The sequence below is a fragment of the Clarias gariepinus genome, chromosome 3, assembly GCF_024256425.1.
Source record: "Clarias gariepinus isolate MV-2021 ecotype Netherlands chromosome 3, CGAR_prim_01v2, whole genome shotgun sequence".
NCBI classification, from domain to species: domain Eukaryota; kingdom Metazoa; phylum Chordata; class Actinopteri; order Siluriformes; family Clariidae; genus Clarias; species Clarias gariepinus.
Genome location: NC_071102.1, coordinates 38501789 through 38527727, shown reverse-complemented (window position 1 = coordinate 38527727; position 25939 = coordinate 38501789). Strand labels below are relative to the sequence as shown.

The 25939-nt window shown below is 38.5% G+C and overlaps 1 protein-coding gene across 1 annotated transcript; it reads right to left on the bottom strand.

Annotated features, from left to right (window-relative positions):
• Positions 1-185: 185 nt before the first annotated feature.
• Positions 186-25245, bottom strand: tmem184a (transmembrane protein 184a). The gene is made up of 9 exons (XM_053491309.1): positions 24883-25245; positions 20285-20548; positions 13028-13193; positions 11651-11741; positions 8431-8506; positions 6461-6552; positions 6175-6344; positions 3760-3957; positions 186-1068 (listed from the first exon to the last, which is right to left on the bottom strand). The coding sequence occupies exons 2-9, from the start codon at positions 20546-20548 to the stop codon at positions 836-838; spliced, it is 1290 nt and encodes a 429-aa protein (XP_053347284.1). The 5' UTR covers positions 24883-25245; the 3' UTR covers positions 186-835.
• Between the last annotated feature and the right edge of the window lie 694 nt (positions 25246-25939).

Here is a 25939-nt window from a genome sequence, read left to right as displayed (position 1 = left end):
ACAACACATTAACTAATTACTCCTTTACAATAACATTATATTAACCTTTACATTTCCCATCCTCACGTGAGCAGCTAAATAATTATTTACAAATTTTGTACAATTAAAAAAATAAAATAAAAATGGCGTGCAGATAGGATTCGAGATGCTCAGGTGTTTAAAGCAAGAAAAAAAAAAAAGTGTGTCGGTCGAAAGTAAAGTCCTTACGGCCGTCCATCATGTCCTTGATGCAGGAGACAAGAAGCGTTTCAAAGAGCCTGGGGTGAACAGTTTGAAGAGCGGTGCCCAGAAACCGAGTGCACCGGGAGGCCGGAGCCGATGGCCGTCCTGAGCGAATACTTCAAAAAGAGGTGCCCTGTGAGGTGCGAGCTTCCTGATCGCCTCCTTTACACTGACGTCATGCTGTAAACTCATCCAGGAGTCTCTCAACTAGGGTAAGGTACAGAGTGAGACGAGGGACGGGACTGCAAATCGATCGGGCGGTGACGTAAGGCCGTGAAAGCTGGCGCAGCGCCTTGACATGATGAGAGTGTGTTCGTCGCTCTGCTAATCCTTTTTATCACCAAATGAGTTCACTGGAATTTGATGGACGTTCATTATCAGCGTGCAGGAGGCTTAAGAACTCGACTCGGGTCAATCGGTGATTATATAACCTTAAACGCAGAAAATGTGGTCTTGAATATAGAGCTCTGTATTTTTGCAGGATGTTCTACGTACCTGTGGCTCCCGTTCCCCCCCAATATATTGATTATATATATATATATATATAAAAGCACAGGTACATAGACACACACATTCATTCCTACACACAAACACACATAGGGCCGCTCTCATCTTAGAACTCATCGTCCGTGTCGATCAGGGTGATTTTGTCAGACTTCTTGGTGTTCTTGCTGACGGCGGGGCCCAGCTTGCCGTTCTGGCTCGGCTGCACCACCTCCTGCGTGGACTGCTGCGTGTACTGCTGGTAGGCTGGAGAGAAGTTGTGGATGGCGTCCTGCACCATGTCTCCGGGGTTGATCGTCTCCTTCAGTCCGCTGGAGATGCTGTGCATGGGAGCGACGTTATCTATCAAGAAAAATGAAAAATTTGTTATTGAAGCATGCAGAAAATAATTGACATTATTCTACACTAAGCAGCCTCGCTCTATTAAACAACAGGTAGCCTGTCTGGTCCAACAACAACAAAAAAAAAGCAACCCCAGATGTGGCTTGTACTGTGGACACTACACATGATGGGTGCATCACTTTATGCGCTTTCCTTCTTACCCTGACACACCCAACGTCTCAGTCTGGATTCCTTTACATTTACGACATTCGGCAGTTTCTCCTTTTTCCATTCACTCCCAAGTCAAATCCTTATGCTCCTCCCAAGCAATCAGAAGCTTTTTTTTCTGGTGGGTTCACTAAGGGTTCATTAACAAGTGGTTTTCTTATGAACACAGATGTTTAGTCCCAATCTTGTGAGGTCTTATCACACTGTGCATGTGTAGGGGAATGCTCTTGCGTGATTCTTTTGTGTGGTAATTCATGTAATCGCCACACTGACTCCAAAATCATTAAATTATTATTCATTTTTTTACATTCATGATCAAGATGAACCGGTCGATCAGCCAGTGATCAGAATTGTCTGGTTTTCAGATTCTGATTGGTCGTGACTGGTGATCGAACCATTAGCCTCAGATATAAACGAATCCGTACGGAACGCAGAAGCTGCCAAGTGGCGCAACAGAAACACATTTTATGCCGTTACGTTATCAATTATCAAATTGTGAGCGTTAAAAGCCTCGGATCTGCCTCTTTCTCCAAAGTCTGTAAGCGAATAGGCACTGAGGTATCAATGATAAGATGGTAACGGAAGGTGACTGGTGATCCTTATTCCTCATGTTAACATGGAGCTCAGGAATCACAAACGCTTCGTCAAGTTACGTCGTTAAAATAAAAATAAAAAAAGTAGAAATCAGAGCCATGTTGAATCCAGCTCGTGTAATTCCAATGATTTGACCTTTCAGGAATAGTGAGTTTTTTTTTTTTTTTTTTGTCGACAGTGTAAAGTATGTAAAGACCTCTTAAGATACAGATACAAACTTCACCTAACTTTTACCCCACCAATATTAAATTAAAAATAATAATTCAAAGGCAAATGTCACCTTGTGTAAGTAAACTCCAAAGACCCATGAGCGCAGAAATGACTCTAGACAGGTAAAGTGCAACTGAAAGCCATACGAGGTTTCTCTCTTCACGGTGATGAATCCTGTGATAGACTCGATTCACGTCTGCATTTTATATGACCTTTCTAAAAATACAATCTGTCCTTACAGTCACATAAGATTCTGCCATGCCTGAGTAACAATGCATTATTTTCACTTTCGTGAACAAGTTCTGCCCCAAGCGCTGCCACGCTGTGACCCATCTGATCTCAAAACAAAAGCTTAGATATTATACAGTATATATATATATATATATATATACACATTTTTTAAACAATGCTCCCTGATGTGTGCCCTCCTGCTTCACTTGTGCTAGAAATGCTAGAAATGTAAAAAAAAATTGTATAATCCAATTTAAGACAATTTTGCTCTAGACAATAATGAATGCACACACGCACACACAAAAAAAAGCCACCAGAATGACACCTGGTGTCATCTTCTGCCCTCTAGTGGACCACAGGGAGTCCTGACACTCTTGAGATTAGTCTAGGGAACTGCTCCATTTCAGTGTAATGTGTTTAAGGGTCAAAAAAAAAGTGGGGGTGGGGGGGTGGTCTAACGCGCTGTGGAGGGCCGTTATGTCTGGGTCAGCACACACACTGGAGGTTCAGCTCGCAATTGGTTTGCTTTAGGAGAAAAAGGACAGGAACACTCAAACGCAGTCTGCTCTGCTGAGGTGTGCCTTCTTCTGACATTTTCCTCAGCAGCAAAAGGTCATTAGTTCAGCGGAAGGATTACCTCCGGGGTCCGGCTCCAACCAGACTTCCAGTTATTCCTAGGCAAGCGACATGACGAGGGCCCTTAATCAGGAAACTGAGAAGTAAAGCGCTAGTAACGGAGGCTCTCTGGATCATTTAGCAACTTCGCTCTTTGCTGTCTGTAGTACACAAAGTGATATCGCCTTCCCCATCGAGACTGTGTATTCGTATTGGCATTCAAACCCCATACACACGGATCAATGGAACGGAGAAGATTTCAAGCTCATCACTGAATCATAACACAGGTTTAATGAAGTGCTTAACATTCCGAGGCCACGATGTCATTACCGCCGAGATCGGAGAATATTAAACAGAAATTTGCTGCACAACTCTTAAATAAACCTCGCACGCTGAGAAACAGGACCGAGACATGAAAAAGATCCTGATCTCCCAAAGCATCGAGCAATCTCCCTCTCTTTTGTCCGCTTCCTCACTCACACAACAAGACTGAATCTGAAAGCTGAGGGGAAAAAAAAAAAAAAAAAAAAACCCACAACACCACAAAACTCAATATCTAAAATGGTATCTATTTATCTTTAACCTCAACTGAAGTGTTTTTCTGCCACGTGCTGTGCCACAGATGTCTGTTTATTCGAGCACTCTCCCCGCCTCAGAGGAGAGCTGAACTTTACAGAGTTCCTCTGAACCCTGATTCCTGCTGTCTCCAGCCGCCCCGCTGAGAAACCTTACTTTGTGCCCAGCTCGCTCTGAAGTAGCCTGGCAAGCCTTCTTTACAACAGCTAAAGTGTAAACTTAGGAAGGTATTAGAGGGTGTTAAGGCAGTGTGCCAACCTGGAGCTTGGCTCTCCTTCTCCTGGTATACGTCGTACGTGAAGGCGTAACGGAGTGCGATGGCGGCAAAGAACATTTCAATGCAAGTGATGAAATTCTGCCATCCGGCGGCTACCGTCCCTGCGCCCACCTTGTGCCCGTCTATGAACAGCGCTTCTGGGATCACGCCACAACGCTCCAGGATGGCCAGGATCATGCCTGGGAAATAAAATAAAAAAAGGCAACAAATGGTTTGTTAGAAATTCTTCATCATCATCATCATCAAGTGTAACTGTTTTGTGCATAAATTATTTATACTTAAATATGTCCAGATTCTACAGATTTTCACATAGCAATAATTAAATAAACAGATAACCTTACTTTCCAAACTGTAACGTTTTTACTTCTTGTTTTTAAAATTTTTACTTCTTGTTTATTAACATCTGATAATTATTAGATGTCTTCAAACAGGAAGAAAATTGGCCGAAAAAAGGAATACCAAACACTATTTATAAGGATTTGACAAAGATATATACTGCATATGGAAGAAAATCTGATTTCCTGATTTAAGGACAGTGATGTCTCATAAGACTAAAAAGTATAATATGAGAATTTGATTCAGTCTAAATATTAAAAAGTATATTAAAAAGTAAATGGATGGTCCATGAGTCCCAATAGGCTGGAACGGCAAGATTAAAATATATAAGTCTTCTCAGGTACAGGAACTTTGACACTCGGGTATAAAATACTGTATGTAATGAACACAAACTTTTTTATTTAATAAAAATATTATTTATGAACATACAAACATTTGTTTGCCACAAACAGTTTGACTGAAAAAATACTTTTTTTTTATTGTTTATAAAATACTATTATTATTATTATTATTATTATTATTTCACCAACTGTCTATTAATTATGTAAAAACTTACAAAAAATCTAAAATAATTAATCATTAAGAGAGCTACACAGGTGATTTGGAGGTGATTTACATCTTATCATAGTGAGGTAAAGAGTCGGTAGAAATAATTAAAAGGTACAGCTAAATATAAGCTGATCGTCTTTAATGTAATTTTTATGTAAAAATAATGTTATTTTTTTCAGGTTAAAGCCCACGTACATGTTTGTCTGCAACAAAAACGAACCTCTTAATTTTCTTAAACTGTAAACAAACAAAAAAAGGTTTTTATTGGTGTGACGTTTTATGGATCGTTATATCACTGGATTTGTGACTAAATATTAGGAAACAATCTACTGTCATTTCATCTTAATACAATCAATGGCAAAGAGAGGATACAGAAAAGTTTAAATTGTACTTCTTTTGACGTCAGCCTGTTCGGTAATTGGAGAGTGAAGTTTGTTTACATCGAGCGAGCAGCTTATTTTATTATGAGATAGATTATTAGTGTTAGATTATTAGTAAAGTATTAAATCCGACACATAACCATTCAGAACATCGCTTTTACTCAACATTCTGATTTCGTTTAAGGCGGAAGTTAAACTTTACGCAGATATCCAAGTACTGCAAAAGTTTCATTACATTCTGTCCAGACAGTTTTTTTTTTCTGTGATGCTGTGACAAACTCTTGCTGGACAGCCATACATACAGACAGAACATTTGCCGACGCAGGTTTTTAGGTCCACCAAATGTATGAAATGTGACGATCTCAAAAAAAAAAAAAGGAAAGGGAAAACTGACTCCCTTTTATTTCTAAAGATAATTCCTAAAATATTAAAAAGAATCTTTAAGAGACCGGCCATAACTGGGCACGACATTAAAGTTAAACAAACCAGAGTTAAACAAACCAGCAACTTGAAACAAGCCATTTCATTAAAAGGTATTTACGCAAAGCCGAGTTGACTCATGATCCCTTGAGTTTATCTTACATTAACAGTGACGAACAAAACAAGTATTGTGTGAGGGATTTAAAGATAAATGGCTGGTTTGATGGCAAACCAGAGATACTGTATGTATAAACAATAAACTCAAATATTAAAGTTTTTATGATAAAGCCTGGATGGACGGCCTTTACACAGAGAGTGACTATCAGAGATTGATCTTAGACACCACTTTGAGTGGCTTGTCCTGGTGGTTGGCATCCATTATGTTGTATTAGCGCCACCTTCTGGTCTTGAACGTCTTCCATTCGGTTTAAATCCTCTTTTCCATTTCCGCTGCCCTTAAGAAACCTAAACAATACTTTCTTCCTTGCCCTCTTTTACAGATTAACATTGCTGTGACTAATCAGTAAACATCCGTCAACACTACTAGCATCCCGTCACATCAGGACAATCAAGAGCGATCTCTCGGTGGCGTAAATCTGCTTGTTCAGGTGCACATTTAGAGATTTATTCGTTTATTTATTTTTGAAGGCCTACGCTTCCCATTTCTCTTCCCCTCATTTTCTTTTGACTTTGTCTTAACCTCTTACCCACCTTGCCAGAAGGAGAGGAAGATGACGGATTTGATGGTCAGGAACTTGAGCACAGGTTCAAAGGGCCTCAGGAGGTCACTGGTGGCAGAGTAGAAGAGGAACAAAGCGTAGAGAGCCAGACTCACAGAGACGTTGTAGATGATGGTAATGTAGAGGTAGCCTCCGTTCACGCTATAGAGCAAGACACGTGTTTTAGAAGAAATGTTTAGATTTTGGATCTTTTTTTTACTTTAATTTCTCTCACATCACCCACGTAATTATAATATAATACTGGATCATAAACTTACTTGAAATCTCCATCGTGATATTTGCCGAAGGCTTGTAGGAAGATAGTGATGATGGCCATGATGGGTTTCACGACGCAGAACTGAAGCGTGGCCTAGATGACGAGCAAAACTGAGCATTACGGAATGAAAGCATTTAAAAGCATGTTCAAAAACTAATCCTGGAAGCAACATAGAAACGTACGACTTACATCAGTACTGTATTAATTATACATGGAACGCAGCTGCACGGTTTGACCACCAGTGGTCCCAATCTGCAATTCTCATAAACTACCTATATAGAGCGCTCGCATTACAGTATTTCGTAGCGAGCTTTCGAGACCATACTCATGAAACTCTGATAGTTTCAGAATGCATTTAATAACATCTACTATATGATATATAGTTACACAACCACATAAAAAGAGCTCTTCGTTGGCTTTCACACGCTATTGGGTGCAGAAAACTGACATTATAACCCTATTTTATCTGTGACATTTAAGCTTTATTTCCACCATGGCGCTGATGAACTGCATTTGATTGTTGACGTCCTCAGAACACTTTGATTTAAAAATAATAATACAAATTTATTATTTTAAAAAATACACACTGAAAAAAATGCCATCTTAGCAAATGAAAATACCTTGAATTGAGTCAAATTTATCTACAATTTTTTAACATTAAAACATCAATAAACCAAATACTGGATGATTATTAAATCAATTTCTTAACATATTTCATTTAATTTTAAGTAACATCTGTCCTGTTCTTTTCTTTTGGCAGATAAATTCGCAAATTATGAGCATACATTTTTACAGAGAACAAGAGCTTAAATAAGAACGAAAGGTTTTTTTTTTCAGTTAATATTTTTTTCTTTATTTAAATTTAGTTCTGATTCTGAGAATCAGATTAAACCTAAACATGAATCAACCTAATTATGACCGGAGCATTTTGTTACCCTCTCCTCACGACTACTACTGATATGCTTTAATGGATTTTTTTGGGGGGCTGTTATTGTGTCATGCAATACATACAGTCAATTATGCAATATCAAGCTAATAATAATAATAATAATTAAAAAAAAAACACTAAACTTTAATAACATCCTAATCAAAGTCTACTTAGTGGAAACTAAAAAAAAGCCTGCTCACTCACTCACTCACTCTATATGCTTCGAACTTAGCTCTGGTCTGAACACATCGCAAGGAGCTGCTTTGAAAAGCGACCACGTAGCCATCCGGTCAAACAGAACCACGTGTTTAGTGGTTTCCATTTTTCTATCTAAAAAAAAAGTTCATTTCACAGACTATTCACTGTTTTCAAGACAGAGCTCTCAAATCCAATTTCCATCAGGGTTATGCTCTGAGTGCTGGAAGCTTCCACGCTCCCTTCGCAGACAGCATCAGTCTGACAACTCCTATTATTTCTCTGTGTTTATTACCAACCTGATCACATCTAGTCCTCATTGTTTTTCTTTGTGAGATTTCTTTTCTGTCAGATGTTATTTGAAGGAAAGTGGGCCAAAAAAAAAAAAAAAAAGTGTCTGCTGCTTTAGAAGAAATCAGGTTATAGGACAGTATAGGTGACAAAGCATCCCAGGCAAACATTTCTACACCGTTTTCATTTTTTTTTCTTCAGAACCAAAAAAATGAAAACATTAAATGTCGCTGGTTTTACGGCATCTGAATACAACCTTGAATCCTCTTCAATTTTGCCGATGGCGTACTTTGACAAACGGTTCCTCTGCGGTACGGCGCACAGAGTGATGGCAGACCACCTCTGAAGATTACATATTGATATTTGCACTCGGGCGGCCATTGAACAATGCGTGAAACTTAGTGAATCATAATACACACCCTGCACGCTGCTTAACCTTCATGCGCCGCCATGACATTACCACTGATAGTCTGGCAAATGAAAGGTCTAATATTCACAGTAGGAAGCGCGCTACAGTGTGCGGTGCAGACGGTTGCTCATCAAGGAGAGAAACAAACCTGTTTGCAGAATCTTAAAAAGCCAATAGAGTAACTCATTCCAGCTAGAAAGCAGGTGCCGTACATGCAGCTTGACCTGTGAGAAACAGAAATAAGACACAGATAAGACACAGTAAGGGACGTACACCGATCAGGCATGGCATTACAACGCCAAACATTATGTCCAGTATTGTGAAGGGTCCCGTTTGTGACCTCCGGGTGTGCTGGGTGTCTGGTACAAGGATGTTGGGAGTGGACCCTTTGGGTTACGAGGTTAAGGGCCTTTGCGGATTGGACTTATTTGCCCATTGCATCTCGAGTGCTTGATTGGATTGAGATCTGAGGAGTTGCCTTGTTGGCAGTCTCGGGCTCTTTGCCTGGCGGGTCCAGTGTGTGATGAGCTGTGGTGCACTGAGTGCTCTGGAGCCTTTCTCCTGTGGCTAGTATTGACTTTTTTTAAGCCAGTTGTGTGAACTTTGGCTTTTCTGTGGGATTGGCGCAGACAGGGTGGCTTTTGCTCCCCAAAACATACTCAAATGAGCCTTGGGTGACCAAGATCCTGCCACTAGTCCATTGGTATATGGGGCAGTGGTGGATCAAACTGTTAAGGCTCTGGGTTACTGCTCAGTTAAAGCCTCACCACCTCCAAGTTGGCACGGTTGAGCCCTCTTAACCCAATCAGCTCTAGTGGTGCTGTATCCTGGTTGACCAAAAAAAAAACAGCTTTGCTGTAAGGATCAGGTGACAAATAACTGAATCTTAATCTTAACTGATAAGTATTAATGTGATGGCTGACCGGTATATACAGATGCTGCGACGTTGTAGATTTGTTAAAAAAAAATAAAATAAAAATTTAAACAGAAAAAACATTCGATGGCTGCTTCCTCTTATTCTTCTTCTGTGTTTTGTCTATACCGTGTCATTACTATGAAACTAATTTAAATCATAAAAAAGGTGTTTGACTATGACATCTTTATCTGCTGCCAGACCTCGTTAGTTTTAAGTTAGTCAAAGTAACTAAAAGCAACAGCAACAACTATGAAGAAAAAAAAATCCCATTCCTTTATGAGGGCAGATGGCAATACGTAATTAAAAATCAAGTTTCCGTACTTTCCCGCTTGTTATATATATATAGTCATCAGAACTGACGACATTCAAAACAAAACAAAACAAAACAAAAAAAAACCAGCCAACACGTTATTATGCTAAATTTAAAACGGGAGAAACAAAAAACAAGACACAAGTACAAATAAGGCGAGATGCTGGTTTGGGACATTTAGCACATCCCTTAACTGTAAATGAGCACGGATGTAGCCAATTTCCTTCCAAACAAAATGCTAATTAGTCCCCCGTCTGTGTATAACTGTAGTGATTCTGATTAGAGCAGAATAAATCCAGCTGTTCCTTTAGCACTCCTTTGCTGGGTATTGCTTCTTAAAGTAAAGAGGACTACAGGGAGCTTTTAAAAGCCCTCAGTGTAATATTATTAGAAAGGCACAAAACAGGAGGGGGAAGAAAAAAAGGGGAGGGGGAAAAAAAAAAACTCTTATTAAAAGCCTTAAACCAGCTTTCCCTAGAAATCTACCACCCTCCAGAGTTAGCGTTTTAATCAGCGTCTTTCACCTGGATATTACAGCCAGGTGTTTTTGATTAGGCAGGTTAATTTCACCAACTGCACGGAGATTACGTGAGCTATGATACGACTCTGAGCGATGTGTGAAACAAGAACCCAGTCAACTTTTGAGATCCGGTTTGAAGTGTATTAAGAGATGCTGAAGAGACTGTTGAGAGAAAGATAGAAGATAAAATGGTGCGCTTACTCAAATAGTGAGGGAAAAAGGGGAGCGTTACTTGGAGACTCGAAACGTAGTCTGATATAGAGGACTTTCTCTAAGCAGAATGCCAAGCAGACTTTAATCTAAAACTCACAGTAAATGGTGGTGGTGCTGCCCAATTAATCGTGATTTGAACCTGTGCAATTATTTATTCGCAAAAGGCTGCAGTTCAAAGCAGGTAATATACAGGGTTAGGGTTTGTATGTAGAATCAGTCAGGTCTTTTTCTATATCACTGATCGCAGACATGTGCACACACACACTCACTCACTCACACACTACAGGCGATTTGGGAACGCCAATTAGCTTAACTTTCATGTTTATGGACTGTGGAAGGAAACCCACCAAGCACGAGGAGAACACAAACTCCATGTACACTGAACCCGGACCCTGGAGATGCAAGGCGACAACGCTAACCACGACGCCACCGTGTCAACCTGGTTGTAGAGGTTTTTTTTTCGATTATTTGTGCCGTTATTTGCTGTTAAGATTGCTAAATACATTAAAACGCGAGTTCTTAAGGTGGAAATGTAAATGTAGATAATACGTTTGAGGATATTAGCAATATTACCAATTTCCAACACTATAATCATATTTTTGCATATAAAAACACAAAAAGAAATAAGAAATATTGCACATAGATGTACGCACAGCGGTTGCTAATTTGCTGAAAATGGCTAATTTCTTGCGAAATTTTAGTTCTTACGAAGAAAAACATGTTTAAACAGATTTATGTTTGTGTTTTTTCTTTCCTTTTTTTTTTTTTGGTTTGTCTCTCTCACTAAAGTTGTAGAGAAAACTTTCAGGACATTCAAACCAGACAGATTCCTAAGGAAAAAATATTCTAATCTGGCCAGAAGCCCACTTCAAACCCAGTGTTAAAAAGGAAAGCGGACATGATAACGAACAGAAAGGCACATGTCGCAGACAGCTTTAGGTCTGACTAAACACCTGAGGTGTTGCCTGAAGTGCATCGGCGACCCGAGGCCCTTTTCAGTCTCACTCCATTTGATTCACTATCTAATTGTAAAAAAGAGGAAGATTTGTGGTGAAACGGACCGCAGTTAATTAGGGTTGCCAAATCACATGGACGGAATCTCTCCAGAGAACTGCTTTACACTTAGATTAAATGGTCCAATTTGTAGCCAAAACCTGAATACAATCCAAATGGTAAGTTTTGTAATCAGTAACCAGGATACATACCAACACAATGAGTCAGAATTAACCGCAAACCAAGATTAAACCTAGTTTAAATAAATGTGGATTAAATGTTCACAGGCCGTAGCATTTATTGTAATTGCGACACTAAAGCTACATTCCTCACAAGTGAAGTCATCAGAAATACAGTTACACATGCCCCCAAAAAATTTAATAAAAAAATCAATCAATTAATAAATTATGACTTACGGAATGGGTTTTCCTCGTATTTCGGCCATGATGGCACTCTCTCCTCCTAGATACTCAAAGGACAGGCTCAGGAAGTTGTAGATTACAAAAGCTGAGAACAAAAAAAAAAAAAAAAGTTACATAATCAAAGATTGTCCATGATAATCCACCTTGATCTATCGCTCTTATTTAAACAAAGTCTAAACATTCCAAGGCTTAACTTTTCACTCTCTTTCATTTTCTTTCTTTCGTGTAATATCAAGTTAGTCTTGAAACAAACCAAAAAAAAAAATTCCTACATATGAAATAAAAATAAAAAACTGGGAATAAATGTACTAAGCAGGTTATTTGCATGAAACCTCTCTACCACATTTCTGCATAGTGCTTTTATATAGAGTATGTGAATATTTTATGCTGAACAAAGAAGAATAAATAAAAAAAAATGCCTTAAAAGCTGAAAGCCTTTAAATTCTACTGGTTTATAAAAAAAAAACAAAAAAACACTGAAATAAATAATAACTCGGGCACATTTACAACTTGGGAAAACATTTGCTCTCAGTTTTGCTGCATAACAAAAGAGTGAAAGGTAAAAAAAAAAAGAAAAAAAAAAACAATGACGAAAGCATTGCATTGTACTCTGTATTTTGTGGTATGAAGAAAGATGACAGGAACAAGTTCGGGCAGTCGGATGTTTGCAACCTATTATAGCTCATTGTAGGTGTCTTAGGTGTTTCCACCTACAAAGTTCTGTCTACAGCCTTACACAAATAAGTTGGGTGTTCGAGTCAAACCGGGACTTTTGACTGTACAGAATGAAAAAAAACACTTGAACATGAAAATAAAAACTCTCTTTATTATTCCTCTATATAATCTCCTGCTACACTAATCCACTTATCCCAGTGTTTTACTAGTGCTCGGACACCATCAAGGTAGAAAGTTTTCTCAAAGCCCTGATCAAACTACCTGGTTCACATCTGAAACGCCGGCCTCCCAGGAACTCCTTTAAATGTCCCAAACATGTGGAGATGTCTTGGAGCGAGGTCAGGACTGTACGTGGGATGTGACAATAACTCCCAGCCGAGGTCCTTTAATGTGTAAGTGGTGTTGATGAATGATTGTGTGTACAAACAGATGTGCCTGTTCCTGTAGTTGGCGACAAGTTTCAAGGATCAGGCGTCTCACTCACTGAAAGTTCACGGGAACGGGCTCCGAGCCACTTTGACAGGGATCGTCATTCACGGATGTACGACCTTCTTTAAAACCTTTGCTCTATTCAAAAGTGCTTAAATTCTTCTGTAAATCGATTTTGTGTCTTCATTCACCAGGAATCTTATCACAAGTCCCGGTAGGACTTTAACACCCCTATTAATAATAATAAAAACAAAAACAGGTGCCTACCTTCATAGCAGTCGCGGATAGAGTCGAAGTAGACGTAGTACTGGTCGTTGCTGATGAATAAGAGGCTGAGCCAAGAGTCAAAGGCGTAAATGGGCACGATGAAGAGGATACGGATGATGTAACGCTGTTCGTTTGGCACTGTGTATGACCTGAGGTGCATGAAGATCTAACACACAGACACACACACAAAACAATATATTCATGAGCTTCACTAAACAAGAACTTACTGTATAAAAAAAAAATCAATCTCACTTCTCCTTAACCTACAGTCCATAAAAAAACTAAATCTAATCCAATTATTTTTAAAAAGACATGATCGAAATGGAATAAAACAAGCAATAAATAGAAAAAGATTTCCCTCAGATTTTTTTTTCGCCTTAGGCAAAATATGGGATTCTGAGGTAGGGATGATAAAACTCTGATTTAATGGAAATAGGAATTATTAAATATGGAACTCGGAAAGAATCTCAGAATCTGATATAATATCTTCATATCAATGTGGAAGAGTTTCATCATCAATAGAAAAAACTTAAGGGATAAAAGAAATAATACAAAAACCTATATACACACATATACAGTGTCTTTTAAAAGTATTCACACCCTTAAATCGTTCCACATTTTGTCATGTTACAACCACAAAAATAAGTGTATTTTATTGAGATATGGCAACACAAACTGACACATAATTGTGAAGTGGAAAGAAAATGATAAATATTTTATTTATTCTTTTTTTTTTTTTTTTTTTTACAAATAAACATCTGAAAAGTGTTGTGTGATTTGTATTCAGTCTTCTTTACTCTAAAACTCCCAGCTACCCTGTTTTACACTTCTCCACAACTATATCCCTGATAGTCTGGTGTGTTCCTTCCTGGGCTTCATGATGTCGATTGTTCACTAATGTTTTCTAACAAACCTCTGAGGGCTTCACAGAACAGCTATGTTTATACGGAGATTAAATTACACACAGGTGGACACTATTTACTAATTAGGTGACTGAAGGTGAAACTTTTATAGTTAGGGGTATCAAAGTAAGGGGGCTGAAAACAAATGCAGGGCACACTTTTGAGATTTTTATTTGTAAAAACATTTTGACAACCGTTTATAATTTTTCTTACACTTCACAATTATGTGGTACTTTGTGTTGATCCATCACATAAAATCCCAATAGAATACATCTTTACGTTTGTGGTTGCAATGCGTCAAAATGTGGAAAAGTTCCAGGGGTGTGAATACTTTTGCAAGGCACTGTATATATATTTATAAAAAACAAAAAACAAAAAAAAAAAAAACATCCTGACAGGAACCAGGGCACTAAGCTTATCTTTAACCTGCTGTTTTATCACACCCTGGATGGATACTCTAGTTAATGATTACACCTGTACAGACACCTAAGTTTGCGTGTGTGTTTATGTGAGAAATTATCTTGTAAATCATACTGGCCTTGACAAACATAATCATAGAAATCTAAAAGTAAACATTCGCTGAGATTTAAGGGCAATTTTTGTAATTTGGAAAATCTTAAAAGTGAGAGATTGTGTACAGTCACACTTCCAGCTCAGCGTCGTGTCTCTATATGCACACGCGCACACAGACACACACACACCGTGACTCATATGAAAGATTTTCTTCTCGGGCTCGGCTATTACGTGGGCGGAGGACTAATGCACGGAGGTGCTTCAGAGAACCTAGGAGACTCAGGATCGAGATTGATCTGGTCCATTTCTCCTCGAGTGCAGAAAGAGAAATAAGTTCCACAAGTCACAGGTGAAAGTAAGAGAGGGAGATTATTCCCTCCACTAACAACTGCAAATTGTCTCTCTTCTTAATTATTTATCTTATTACTGCAGTTAGAGAATTTGATATATTTATTTGGAATCAAATTAGTTTCCCAAGCACAATCAGAACAACGTGATTTTATTGTCTTTTACAATTTTGTCCAAGGACACCTGGTGGCACATAATGAGAATAAAGCACCGTGTTTATGATAAGGGCATAGTTTTGTTCTGGCTTAACAGCGAACCTGTGTTGTATATATTGAGCTCTGTGATTAAACTGTTTATGCAGTTCATTCGAGCTTTTGTAGGTTTGTTCAAGTCGCAGAATCGATTCACACTTTTAAGGTGAACTTCTGAAAGGTAAAGTTGTTTAAAAATGTATCCTAGCTTTTGCAGAAAATACAAATTACTTTTTTTTTTTGCAAAGTACTTGCAAGACACTTTTTATATTATTATAGAGGTTCTTTGGAGGTTGGGGGGGCGGATTTGTACAAGACATGACCTTTAAACAATTAAGAACACAAGCTACGCAAACTTTTAGAAGTTTTTAAGTTAAAATTCTGTATAAAATTCCAGATTCTTCATATTACATTAAAATTAAACTAGCTAAATTGACTCTCAGAATTGGGATCAATTGTTTTAATGCGACAGGCTGCAAAGTGCTTACAGATACAATGTAAAGAAATTCATCGTTTATGTAAACAACCTCAGCAGCGACCTCATTTCCTTTCTCTTCCGTTCCAACTACTCAGCATTCAGCGTCACCAGAATAATAATGACCAGCCTGATCATGCCTTACGTCAGATTTTTTTTTTCTGCTTGAATGATTCATACGTCATTGTGTGGCTTAACAAACACACAAACAAAAACACATTCCTCTTAAACTGCTCAGGAACAGGGACTGGACTGAAAATGAGCGACGAAAAAAAAAAAAAAAAAAAGAGACGCCTGTAGAACTTTTCCTTATGACTACATTAAATACAAATACAAGAATGTCTGTCTCTCTGGAAGCCAAATGTGAATAATGAGGAGTGGACTTTTGCGCAGTATTGTAGATTAAAAAATGTTTGTCCCTTATGAGCAAGCTGTAGGCAAGGGTGGCAAGGAAAAACTCCCTGAGGCAACATGATATTAACCAGATTGAAAAGGGAAACCACCCTTATTTACTGTAAGTGGCACCGGACAACACGAGCATAAATAAATCTTTTAAAACTGTGTGCTATATGGTTACATAATGGAGGTTAAATAACAGGAAATGCATAAATCTGGTGGAGATTTAGATATAAACCTAGATTAAGTCCTAGCAGAAGATGATTGAATCGCCACCTGTGGCCAGGGCTCAAGAGAGCAAAACTGATTGGCTAGTGCCACTCTGATTGGAATGAGAGAGTAGCGAGTTTGACCATCCCACAATGAAAGCACAATCACAGGGTTTTATGAGCTCATGTATGTGGAATAGGGCAGACTGCAGTATTATGTTTTATAATTGTATTATGGAAATTGTTTTAATCTCAAATTAAGTATCTGTTTGGGGCGATTAAATTGAATGAAGTAAGAGTTACATCTTTAACCGTTAGCACAAATTGATTGGATATCAATCTAATCAAAAAAAGAAAAATCAACTTGTTTTTGTGCACACATTCATGCAAAACTCTGGGGCAGCTCAACACTTTTGGGTTATCATCCCTTTGTATACATTTAAACCAGCACAAAATAACACACCAGTTGAGAAAGCCCGCCCCGCCCGATCCGAGTGTTATTATTGTATTATATATATTTTTATTTTTTTTGGTAATGTATACTGACAGATCATTATTAAACCTTACAGTCAGACCTTGCAGGGTTTCCAACTTTATTCATGTTCATGCCAGTACCCAGCCTCCTGACAACTTGCATTAAGCTTTGCTTTCTCCCCAAGCGGATCACAATTTCCAGTGTCAGCGATTTTCCAGTTTTCATTAATGAAATGAATGGATTGGCTGCTGCTTAGACAAAGCAACATGGCTGCCAAATCTCCCACAGTACCTTTCAAAAATAATTCCAAGCACGCTGGGTGTACGGCGCTAAAAATCCATATGTGACGTCGGAATGCTCGGGACAATGTTGGAGACGTTTTAAGAAACGCCCATATCAGCGGTTTTCCTTTGAATAGTGCATCTGTGATGACTGATACACTGGCCATCCCGCTCTGAGTATTATTTCATTCCCACTTCTGTTAAGGGATTAAACACGGGATTTTTATCTCCCTCCACACACCTCTTCAGCATTCAGGAACAGGTAAAGTGCAGGAAAAAAAAAAAATCATTTTTGGTTAAATATCTGGGCACGGTTATATGGAACCGAGCGCATGACGTCATAGATCAGCTGAGTCAGGTTAAAAACACATTATGTGACTGTGGGTTGGTTGAGAAAGTGGTTTAAAGACTGCAAAATATCCTACAGGTTATGCATTTTTTATTATTTTTTTAAAAGAGATATCTGGCAAAATCAACACAGTAGATACTGCGTTACTAAAGGGCCATGAAAAAGTACGCTGTTGGGCTGAATCAATAGCACAAGAACAAACCAATCGCAACCTCTCAACACTTTTAGTGTCCATGAAGAAATGACAACATCACTGTTGCTAAAAAGACTGCTTTAATCTCTTTAGGATTTACATACATTTTGCTTGCAAACCCTTTCCACCTCTCCTGTAAAGGCTGTTTTCTGCAGCGCCTCAGATGAGCTGGCACCGGATAAATTGCTTGGCTGCCGGTCTATATGGCGAAATTAAACGACACACGGACTGAAGATAATTTTTTTTTTTTTTGGAAAAAGGGAGACCGTTTCATGGAGATCCATTTTCCGGCTTAACACCAACATGTCATTGTATAAGCTGCCTGAAATCCTCCTGCTTCTCAAAGGCATTATACTTTTTGGAGGGAGGACAAAAGACTTCGGAGGCAATCAAACACGTCCTCCAGGTGCCCTCCAGGCACCGCACGAAAAGAAATTCATTCTCTGACCCCTTCTTCTCATCGCCACTGTTCGCAAAGTCCGATTACAGGATACATCGCTTAAAAGCCGAGTTGATATTACATTTTCATGGGTCATGTAGTGAGCAAGAGAAGTGGCACGTGGGTTGTGTCAGCAAAACTATGGAAATTACTTTGGAGGCATCACTATAACCTTGCGCTCACCCCTACTAATATTAAAGTACATGCTGGATAGTCCCTCATTAGTGTTTTATTATAGTGCAACAGTCGACTATCTACTGATACCATATCAGTTACGTTCTGCATAATGTGCTGTTTTTCCACAATTGTAATACTGCACTATAAAGTGCTTATACAGGAAGGAATATGCACATAAACAATATATCAAATACATGTATTTTAACCTAAGGTGTGATCATTGTCAAATTAAATTTCTTTGGGCAAATATTTGAAATTTATTGCAGTTATATATGAATATATAGTACATCCTACTACTACTACTAATAATAATAATTATCATCATTATTATTACTATTATTAAAATATGGTTTAAAAGGTAGGTTTTATGTTACCATGGCTCAAACAGAACCTATTATGCAAAATAAACTTTTTACTCATTAGTAGATATTCAGATGAGTCTGTGTGGTGTGAACAAACAGAAGTGTTTAAACAGACCAATTAGATTTTCCATCCTATTGTGATGTCATATAAGCTCCCCGCCTTATTGCTCAGCTTTGCTACTCCTTTGAGGGGTGTGGCTCGGCAGAACATAATTTACCCAGAATAATGAAACATGTTTGTAAGAATTGTGAACCAGATTAAATATACATTATCAGAATCTAGTTCTTCTAACATTTATACAACTAGGGATGTTAATAATAAGAATAATTATTATTATTATATATTTCCCCACCCCCTCATTCTTCCTGCATCACGTAAAACTTTTTAAATTGGCTTAATGTTTATAGACATTACTATGAGTCATAAGTTGGGATTGTTCTGCTAGAACTGTTTAAATTCTAACAGAACAATTTAAATACTAACTTTGAGCCTTCCAAATATCTATATATATATATATATATATATATATATATATATATATATATATATATATATATATAATAAAAATCTAGAAACAAATCTTTTTGGAAAAAGTATAGCTACTGGGTCGCCATGGCTGCCCTTGAGGTTGCAGTCTTTAATGTGAGGTTAAGTATTTAATTTAGAGTATTTAATAATATTGAGTATTTTTGACTGTTTCAAATTCTTTTAATCTATTTTTAAACATAATACAACACACTAATTTACAATAATAAAAATAATTAGTTATGTGCTATATCATTATATATATTATTATTGCTTAAATATATAATTAAGTAATCCAATAAAACAAATCTAATAACAGTAGTAAAGTAAAATTTTCCCTCTTTCAACTTTACTACAGATATATTTTACAGCACATGAGAGATTTACAACATAACTGCTTTGTTAGAACAGCCGATAGCAACTCTCCATCTTGAGTACAGCAATCTGGCGTCAGACTCCGCCCCCTGGCTATTGGCAGGACTGACCTGATGTTGATTCTTTTATGCACAGCACCTTCTCTGTCTGCTGCTAGCTGCTATGCAAATACTTTGTGATGATGCAATCAATATGCAAATTCATGAGTGACATCATTTAGTGACATCATGCAACTTCCAGCAGGCTTTAGCTACTTTCCACTGACAATATTTGACAACACTATGTATATACAGTACATATATAAACAAATTTAAAAGCACAGAGTTGTTTAGAATCTTCCTGTTTGGGTCAACACCACAACCTCTCTTCAACTAGGAGGCCCGAACCTGTTCCATCATGACACGAGCAAGCTGCATGATCACTCCATGGTGTTCAACTCCTCAGAGTGTCCTCCCCAGGTCCCTGACCTCAACCCCACTCAAAACCTTTGGAATGAACTGGAACTTGAGCCTCCTGACCTCATTAATGCATTTCTAGCTAAATGAAGACATATACATATACAGCCATGCTCCAAAATCTAGTCGAAAGCATTCTTAGAAGAATGGAGGTGATTATAACTGAAACTCTAACATGAGATCTTCAACAAAACACATGAGCGTTATGGTGTTACAATAACTGGATGGTTTGTATTTACAGTATCTTCTAAATTCATTGTTGGTCAGCTGTGAAAAAAAGACTCGGAGACGGCTCAGACGGGAGTGCTCGAATTTCACTAGGCGCGATGTGAATAGTCAATTACCTCAAGGCAAGGGTGGAGGGAGCAGACACGACGCGGCTCCACGCAAGAAAAAAAAAAAAAAAAAACATCCGCCAGAGTCTATTTGTTCATTTCCCTGACCTTACGTTCAGCTAAGGCCTGCTGTTCCTCTTCGCAGGTCACAGAATCAGGAAAAACCCTTTCTTAGACACCAAACCAGTGCTGTTTTTAAGCTTTCATTAAAGCTTACATTATAACACAAAGCTCAATATGACTCAAAGCAACTTACCTGGTGACACGTGATGAGCAGCGCAGAAAACACAAATATCCCGGACAGGGCCTGAGCAGTAACTGTGTTCAGAAAGATCCCCCCCTCCATAAGAGTCCCGTTCGCTATGACTACCGTCACGTTGGACATGTTAGATATGTTGGACAGCAACAATGAAGAAGAAGAAGAAGAAGAAGAGGAAGAACGAGAAGCTAAATCGCTCATGTTGCTGCCTGAATCCATCATCAAAGTTCTGTTAGAAGCGTCCTTCAGCAGTTCATTCATCTGTGAGAAAACAAACACACAAATTTAAATGTAGACAAACTAAAGTAACAATACAGTATTTTCACTTTCTGCTCATTAGCTACAAATGCTGGTATTGCTCAGTCTGGTTAAGGTCTGATTTAGGACCTGGAATCCTTGTACTGAATTACAGTGTCTTTGGTTACATGATCCTGTACTTCTAAGAACTCTGTGAGAACATTTCTGCCAAGGAGATACTGTAACTAAAATTATGAGGGTCGTTTAAGTCAAACCGGGACGTGTGATAAACTTTTTCGTGAATGAAGGCATTAAATCGACTGACATTTACAGAAGACTTTAAGCACAGTATGGTGATGACATAAATATGTAAAACATTTCAATTGCACAAACGCTTTAAAGAATGCCGATCCCGGCCGAGGTGGCTAGGAGCCCACTGCAGTCGGTCCTGTGAATGTTCAGCGAGTGGAACGCCTGATCCTTCCAAAATCGATGTCTAAATAGTCGTCAACTTGCATAAGAGACACACAATCACAATCATTTCCCGTACACACAACCGTTCACCCACACTGTACAGTCCTGACCTCGCTCCGAGCCTGCGATCGTGGCTCTGGCGTACTGAGAAATCTTTTTACCTTGATGATATCCAAGCACTAGTGAAACTTGTAAATATGGAAAAGTGCACACATGATCTTTATTGAGATTAAAGTGCATCTACTTTAGTTACATTTTCTACAGGCAAGCCATAATAAAGACAGATAGATTGTCAGACCAATCTTACTCCTTTTATTAAGTCTCTCACTGGGGAAAAAACAAAATTTAAAATATTTTCATCTCAACCATTCCCAAGTACTAATCACAATTTACTGCATTTGCGTAAATAATGACTGCATATTTGTGTTTCTTGAGCAGCACCCCTGAATTGTGAGACGGCACGAATTATAGCAGTAGTGTGTATATGAGTGTGTGCATGTCTAAATATTGCGCATGATCAGGACAAGCTCCATGAGTGGCACCTCATGGTAAGGGCCAGTAGGTCATGGTCGTGTTGTCCATCACTTGTTGTACCAGTGTCTGTTCTGGAAAAGTGTCTGTTCCTTTCCTCGGTGGCAGATGACATGAGACATTCAGCAGGTTCTCACTCATGGAAGCTTGGAAGGTCAATTGGCTCATTTGAACAAAAATAGAAGAGAAAATATTTAATCAGTGGGCAGAAGGCATGGTTTCACACACGCACACGGCCAGTCTGGGTACAAAATCTTTCATCAGTCTTTAGAAAGGTGTACGCTATTGTTCATGGCTTATAATAAAAAACGGTATAAAAAAAAAAAAACTGAGGGATCACATTGCCTCCCAGTCAGTAAGTGAGACGTCTGCGGTGACTATATTTGATGGCTTCCAGGCAGACCACCTGCTTTGCAAGCTAGAACTTGTGCAGCACGACTCTCATTGACATGAAGATGCGTCTGTCTGTGGCTTTGGGGTTCAGATTCAAAGTGTTAATTCCATGGGATCCTCACTGCGTTTCCAGTCAGCGATCCTAAACTCCTCAGCAAGAGCAAAGTAATCACCACACACAGCGACTTGTGTAATTAGCAAATGGAAGATGTCTGACGAACATGATGGTGACATGGTGTTAAACATTCCTAATGAACCTCAATTAACTTGAATTAACTGTGCTGCTTGCTTTGGGTCTTTTCCCCAATGCACCATGAGTCTTGAGTGGCATAATGTGTGTGAGGAGGACGAGCATGTCCCAGATGGCCTTCTCTTCAAGTGAGAGCACACAGGAGCCATGTAGGAGCCAAACATGCTGGCCATCAGAGGTGACATCAGATGTATGTGACAGACATGCATCTTGGGAAAACTCGTGATGAAATCGGATGAACTGGAACGCATGTCATTGGAAGATGAACCACTGGGAATCGGAACGTGATGGGGACATTAAAACAATTCATCACAAGGATCGACCAACATGAATTTGTGTTATAACATACTATACTAGGCATCAGTGATTTTACAATTTCTGACTTATTAGTTTCTGATCAAGAAAACCGTCTCCCTGTGTTACATCTGTAACTGTGGTGTGAGCAAAAATAAATGCCCCACTTTTAATTCACACACACACACAAAAAAAAGAGTAGCGTGCAGTATTTATTTATTTTTTTGTGGTGTAAGGGTGTACCTGGTGCCGAAACAACTCATGGTAGAGCGTAAACAGAATTTGGATCCACACTCAAGACTACCACCAACAACAGTAACTCTATTGAAAGTGAAAGTTTCTTAAAGAGAATAATTACTGGTGACGAGACACGGATTAATCACTACAAGCCTGAGAGTAATTGGCAGAGTATAGAGCGGAAACATCCTCAATCACCGACCAAGAAAAAGTTCATTTGAAGGACACTCTGCAAAAACTTATTTTTGAGGTGTTTGAGCATCCTCCCTATAGTTCTGACCCTGCTTCATTGAACTTTAACCTGTTTGGTCCCCTAAAAGCAGCCCTACATGGACGAAGAATCACTTCTGATGAAGAATGAAGCAGCGGTAACAATTCGTCTGAAATTGTATCTTTAGGCACTTTGCAGCTTGTCGTAAGTAAAGCATTTGATCCCACTTCTGCAATTTCATCTACATAATATGATTAAAGAAAATGAGGGCTGGCTCAAGACTTTTGCACAAAACTATATATCTAGAATTTTTACTTCTGTAAAGCTGCTTAGTGACAAATGTTTATTTGGCTGTACAAATGAATTATAATTGAAACAGCTATATTTCTTAAAGGCTTTTAAGTATTTAAAAAAGTATCTGGTAAAAGTATCTAACAATCTCTGAAATATTAATGTAATAAACGTTAGAACAGGTAAAGGAGAAAAGAGGTTGCTGCTGTTGTCACATAAACCAATGCTTGTTAAGTTGTATCTTTAGGCACTTTGCTACCCGTCCTTCCTTTTTTCTTTTATTTAATCTTAAACTTACAAACACGTCTTATAACAGGTTCACTGAGCGTCAGTAGACGGTACAAAGTCTGTGCTAAAATTAATTATCTTCCCCACCCTTGAAATCTGGGCAAGCAGCTGGCTGACATTAAGCAACAAAGATAGTAAGATTGTGTTGATTCAACAACACCACATTCCTGACACGAGTCTCTCTCATTACAGACAACGTCTTCAATCTCAATCAGTAGTGTAAAAGTACAGGATATCTATATAAATAAAAGAAAGGTTGTGTCTTTACGTTGGTCAGAAATCGCTCTTTCAATGATATCTTTACGTTTCACACACTGGAGGACTCGAAACCTGTCTCAGAAAGTCTGTCTGTCTGTGAAGCCAGATTTTGTCACAGCATCAGGCAAAACTAGCTGGATAGAATTGAATGAAACTGGTATTTGACTGAAGTTAACGTAAGTAACGTGCCGTAAATATAATCAAAATGTTGAGTAGAAGTGAATGTATGAGCAGTTATAAACCCTAAGGTTTGACAGCGTACTGCACATGTGTCAAACTGTGTGCGCTTCTTAAATCGGCCACTAGACAGAATTTCATCAAACATTTGCAGTACAGGTACTTGGATATCTACCTGAAGTTTAACCTGCACCATAAGTGAAGTCAAAATTTTTAGTAAAAGTCATGTTATGAACAGTTATGTGCCGGATACTTTAAAATAAGCTACTAATAAGCTACTCGCGATGTAAACAAACACCTGCACCAATAAGTATTCATTAGAAAAGCTAAACATAATTTCTAAAAATATTGTCACCGCTGAAATATTCTTTATCCGATCTACTTTCACATCTGTGATTCACTCTCTAATTACCGAACAGGGAGTGTATTTGCCTGACGACGAAAGACAGACAACTTGGTGTAAACAAGGCGTAACACACTGAACCGTATAAGATTTTATTTCTCAGTATTAATAATCATCATTAGTCAATTAACTACATTCGGAAAGGAGATGTATACAGGATTGGATTTATTCAAATACATGAATCAGTGGATCTTCTCTAGGAAAAGGAAACCTTGTGTCAGTGAATTAGAAACAATTCTTCAGGATTTTCAGTACTCAGGGAATGGCACAGGACAACCAGGCTTAAACTGGAAATAAACCAGCTGGACTGACTGTTTAAACCAGTAGGTTAGTGGGTTAACTACCATCTGAGTGGTTTATATTTAATAATGCCTAGGTTGCTTTGGGACAGGAGTGTCTTTTCTTTACTTATATATTATTAGGGAAAATCAAATATTTTCTAAACTAGGATTGGGATTATATCTAAAGTATATATATATTTTTTTAAATGTCCTAAATACAACAAGAGAACAAGTAAACCAGACGGTGTATATACAAATACAAACACTTACCTTCACAAGAAGACCAAGACCCGTCTGAAATACCTTCAGGAACTTATTCTTGAATGATTTCTCCTCTTCCTTAAAAATAATAATAATATAATACCTTATAATTTCACGGAATTAAACGCACACACACTTTTGGGGAAGAAAGCTGCGGCGTTACAACTGTTGCCATTGGCGGAAATGCCTTCTTTACCCACGCGCACTTCCTCGTTATAGTCGACAGGTGAGGCGACCGGCGCGCACCCGCACACGCACGCGCCCGAGCGCACGAGCCTAAAAATTGCCCAAGCACTGGCTGTAGCACGAACTAAAATGTTTTTTTCCTATTTTAAACTTGCCTAAACTTTGTCGCGAGCGCCCCGACCAACCCCTAGTACCCTATAGACCCGTCACACAAGAACGCGCACCTCCTCTCGGGTCACGTGTCCTGCGCGTCACGTGACGGCGCAGAACAAACGCACCTGTCGGTTGGAAGCCCTTTCATTCCAATATTTGAATTACACAACGTATCTAGTTCCTATCACAGCTTACGTCATCCATAGGGATGTTGAAATCATCCCCAGACATGATTAGACCATCACAGGCATGTGTCCAGCATTAAATATTTCCCTCCACTGGATGTAGCTCAGAGCATTTTAGGCATACTAAAATATTACTAAATCTGTCACTGAAGTAGTTGGTTAAAATATTTAGGTCTTTAAATTCAGCGCTTAGCAAAATGACACTAAACCCTACTAGTACTGCCTTCGACATTTATTATTATTTTTTTTTAGTTTTATTCTACGTTGTAACTAATAGGAAATATGGAGAAATGAGCACAGACTGATATAACTTTAATGGGGCATTCAAATCAAACCAGGATTTATGATGCTGACCTCGTTCTACGCCATTCCACATGTTTAGGCCATAAAAAGAGTTCCTAGGAAACCAGCGTTTCAGACGTCTGATCATAGCTCTGACGTACTGAGAAAATTTTATGGTATCAAGCAATAGTAAAATGCTAAGATAAGTGCATTAGTGCAGCGGGGTTATGTAAAGAAATTCCTGGTTTGACTTGAACACA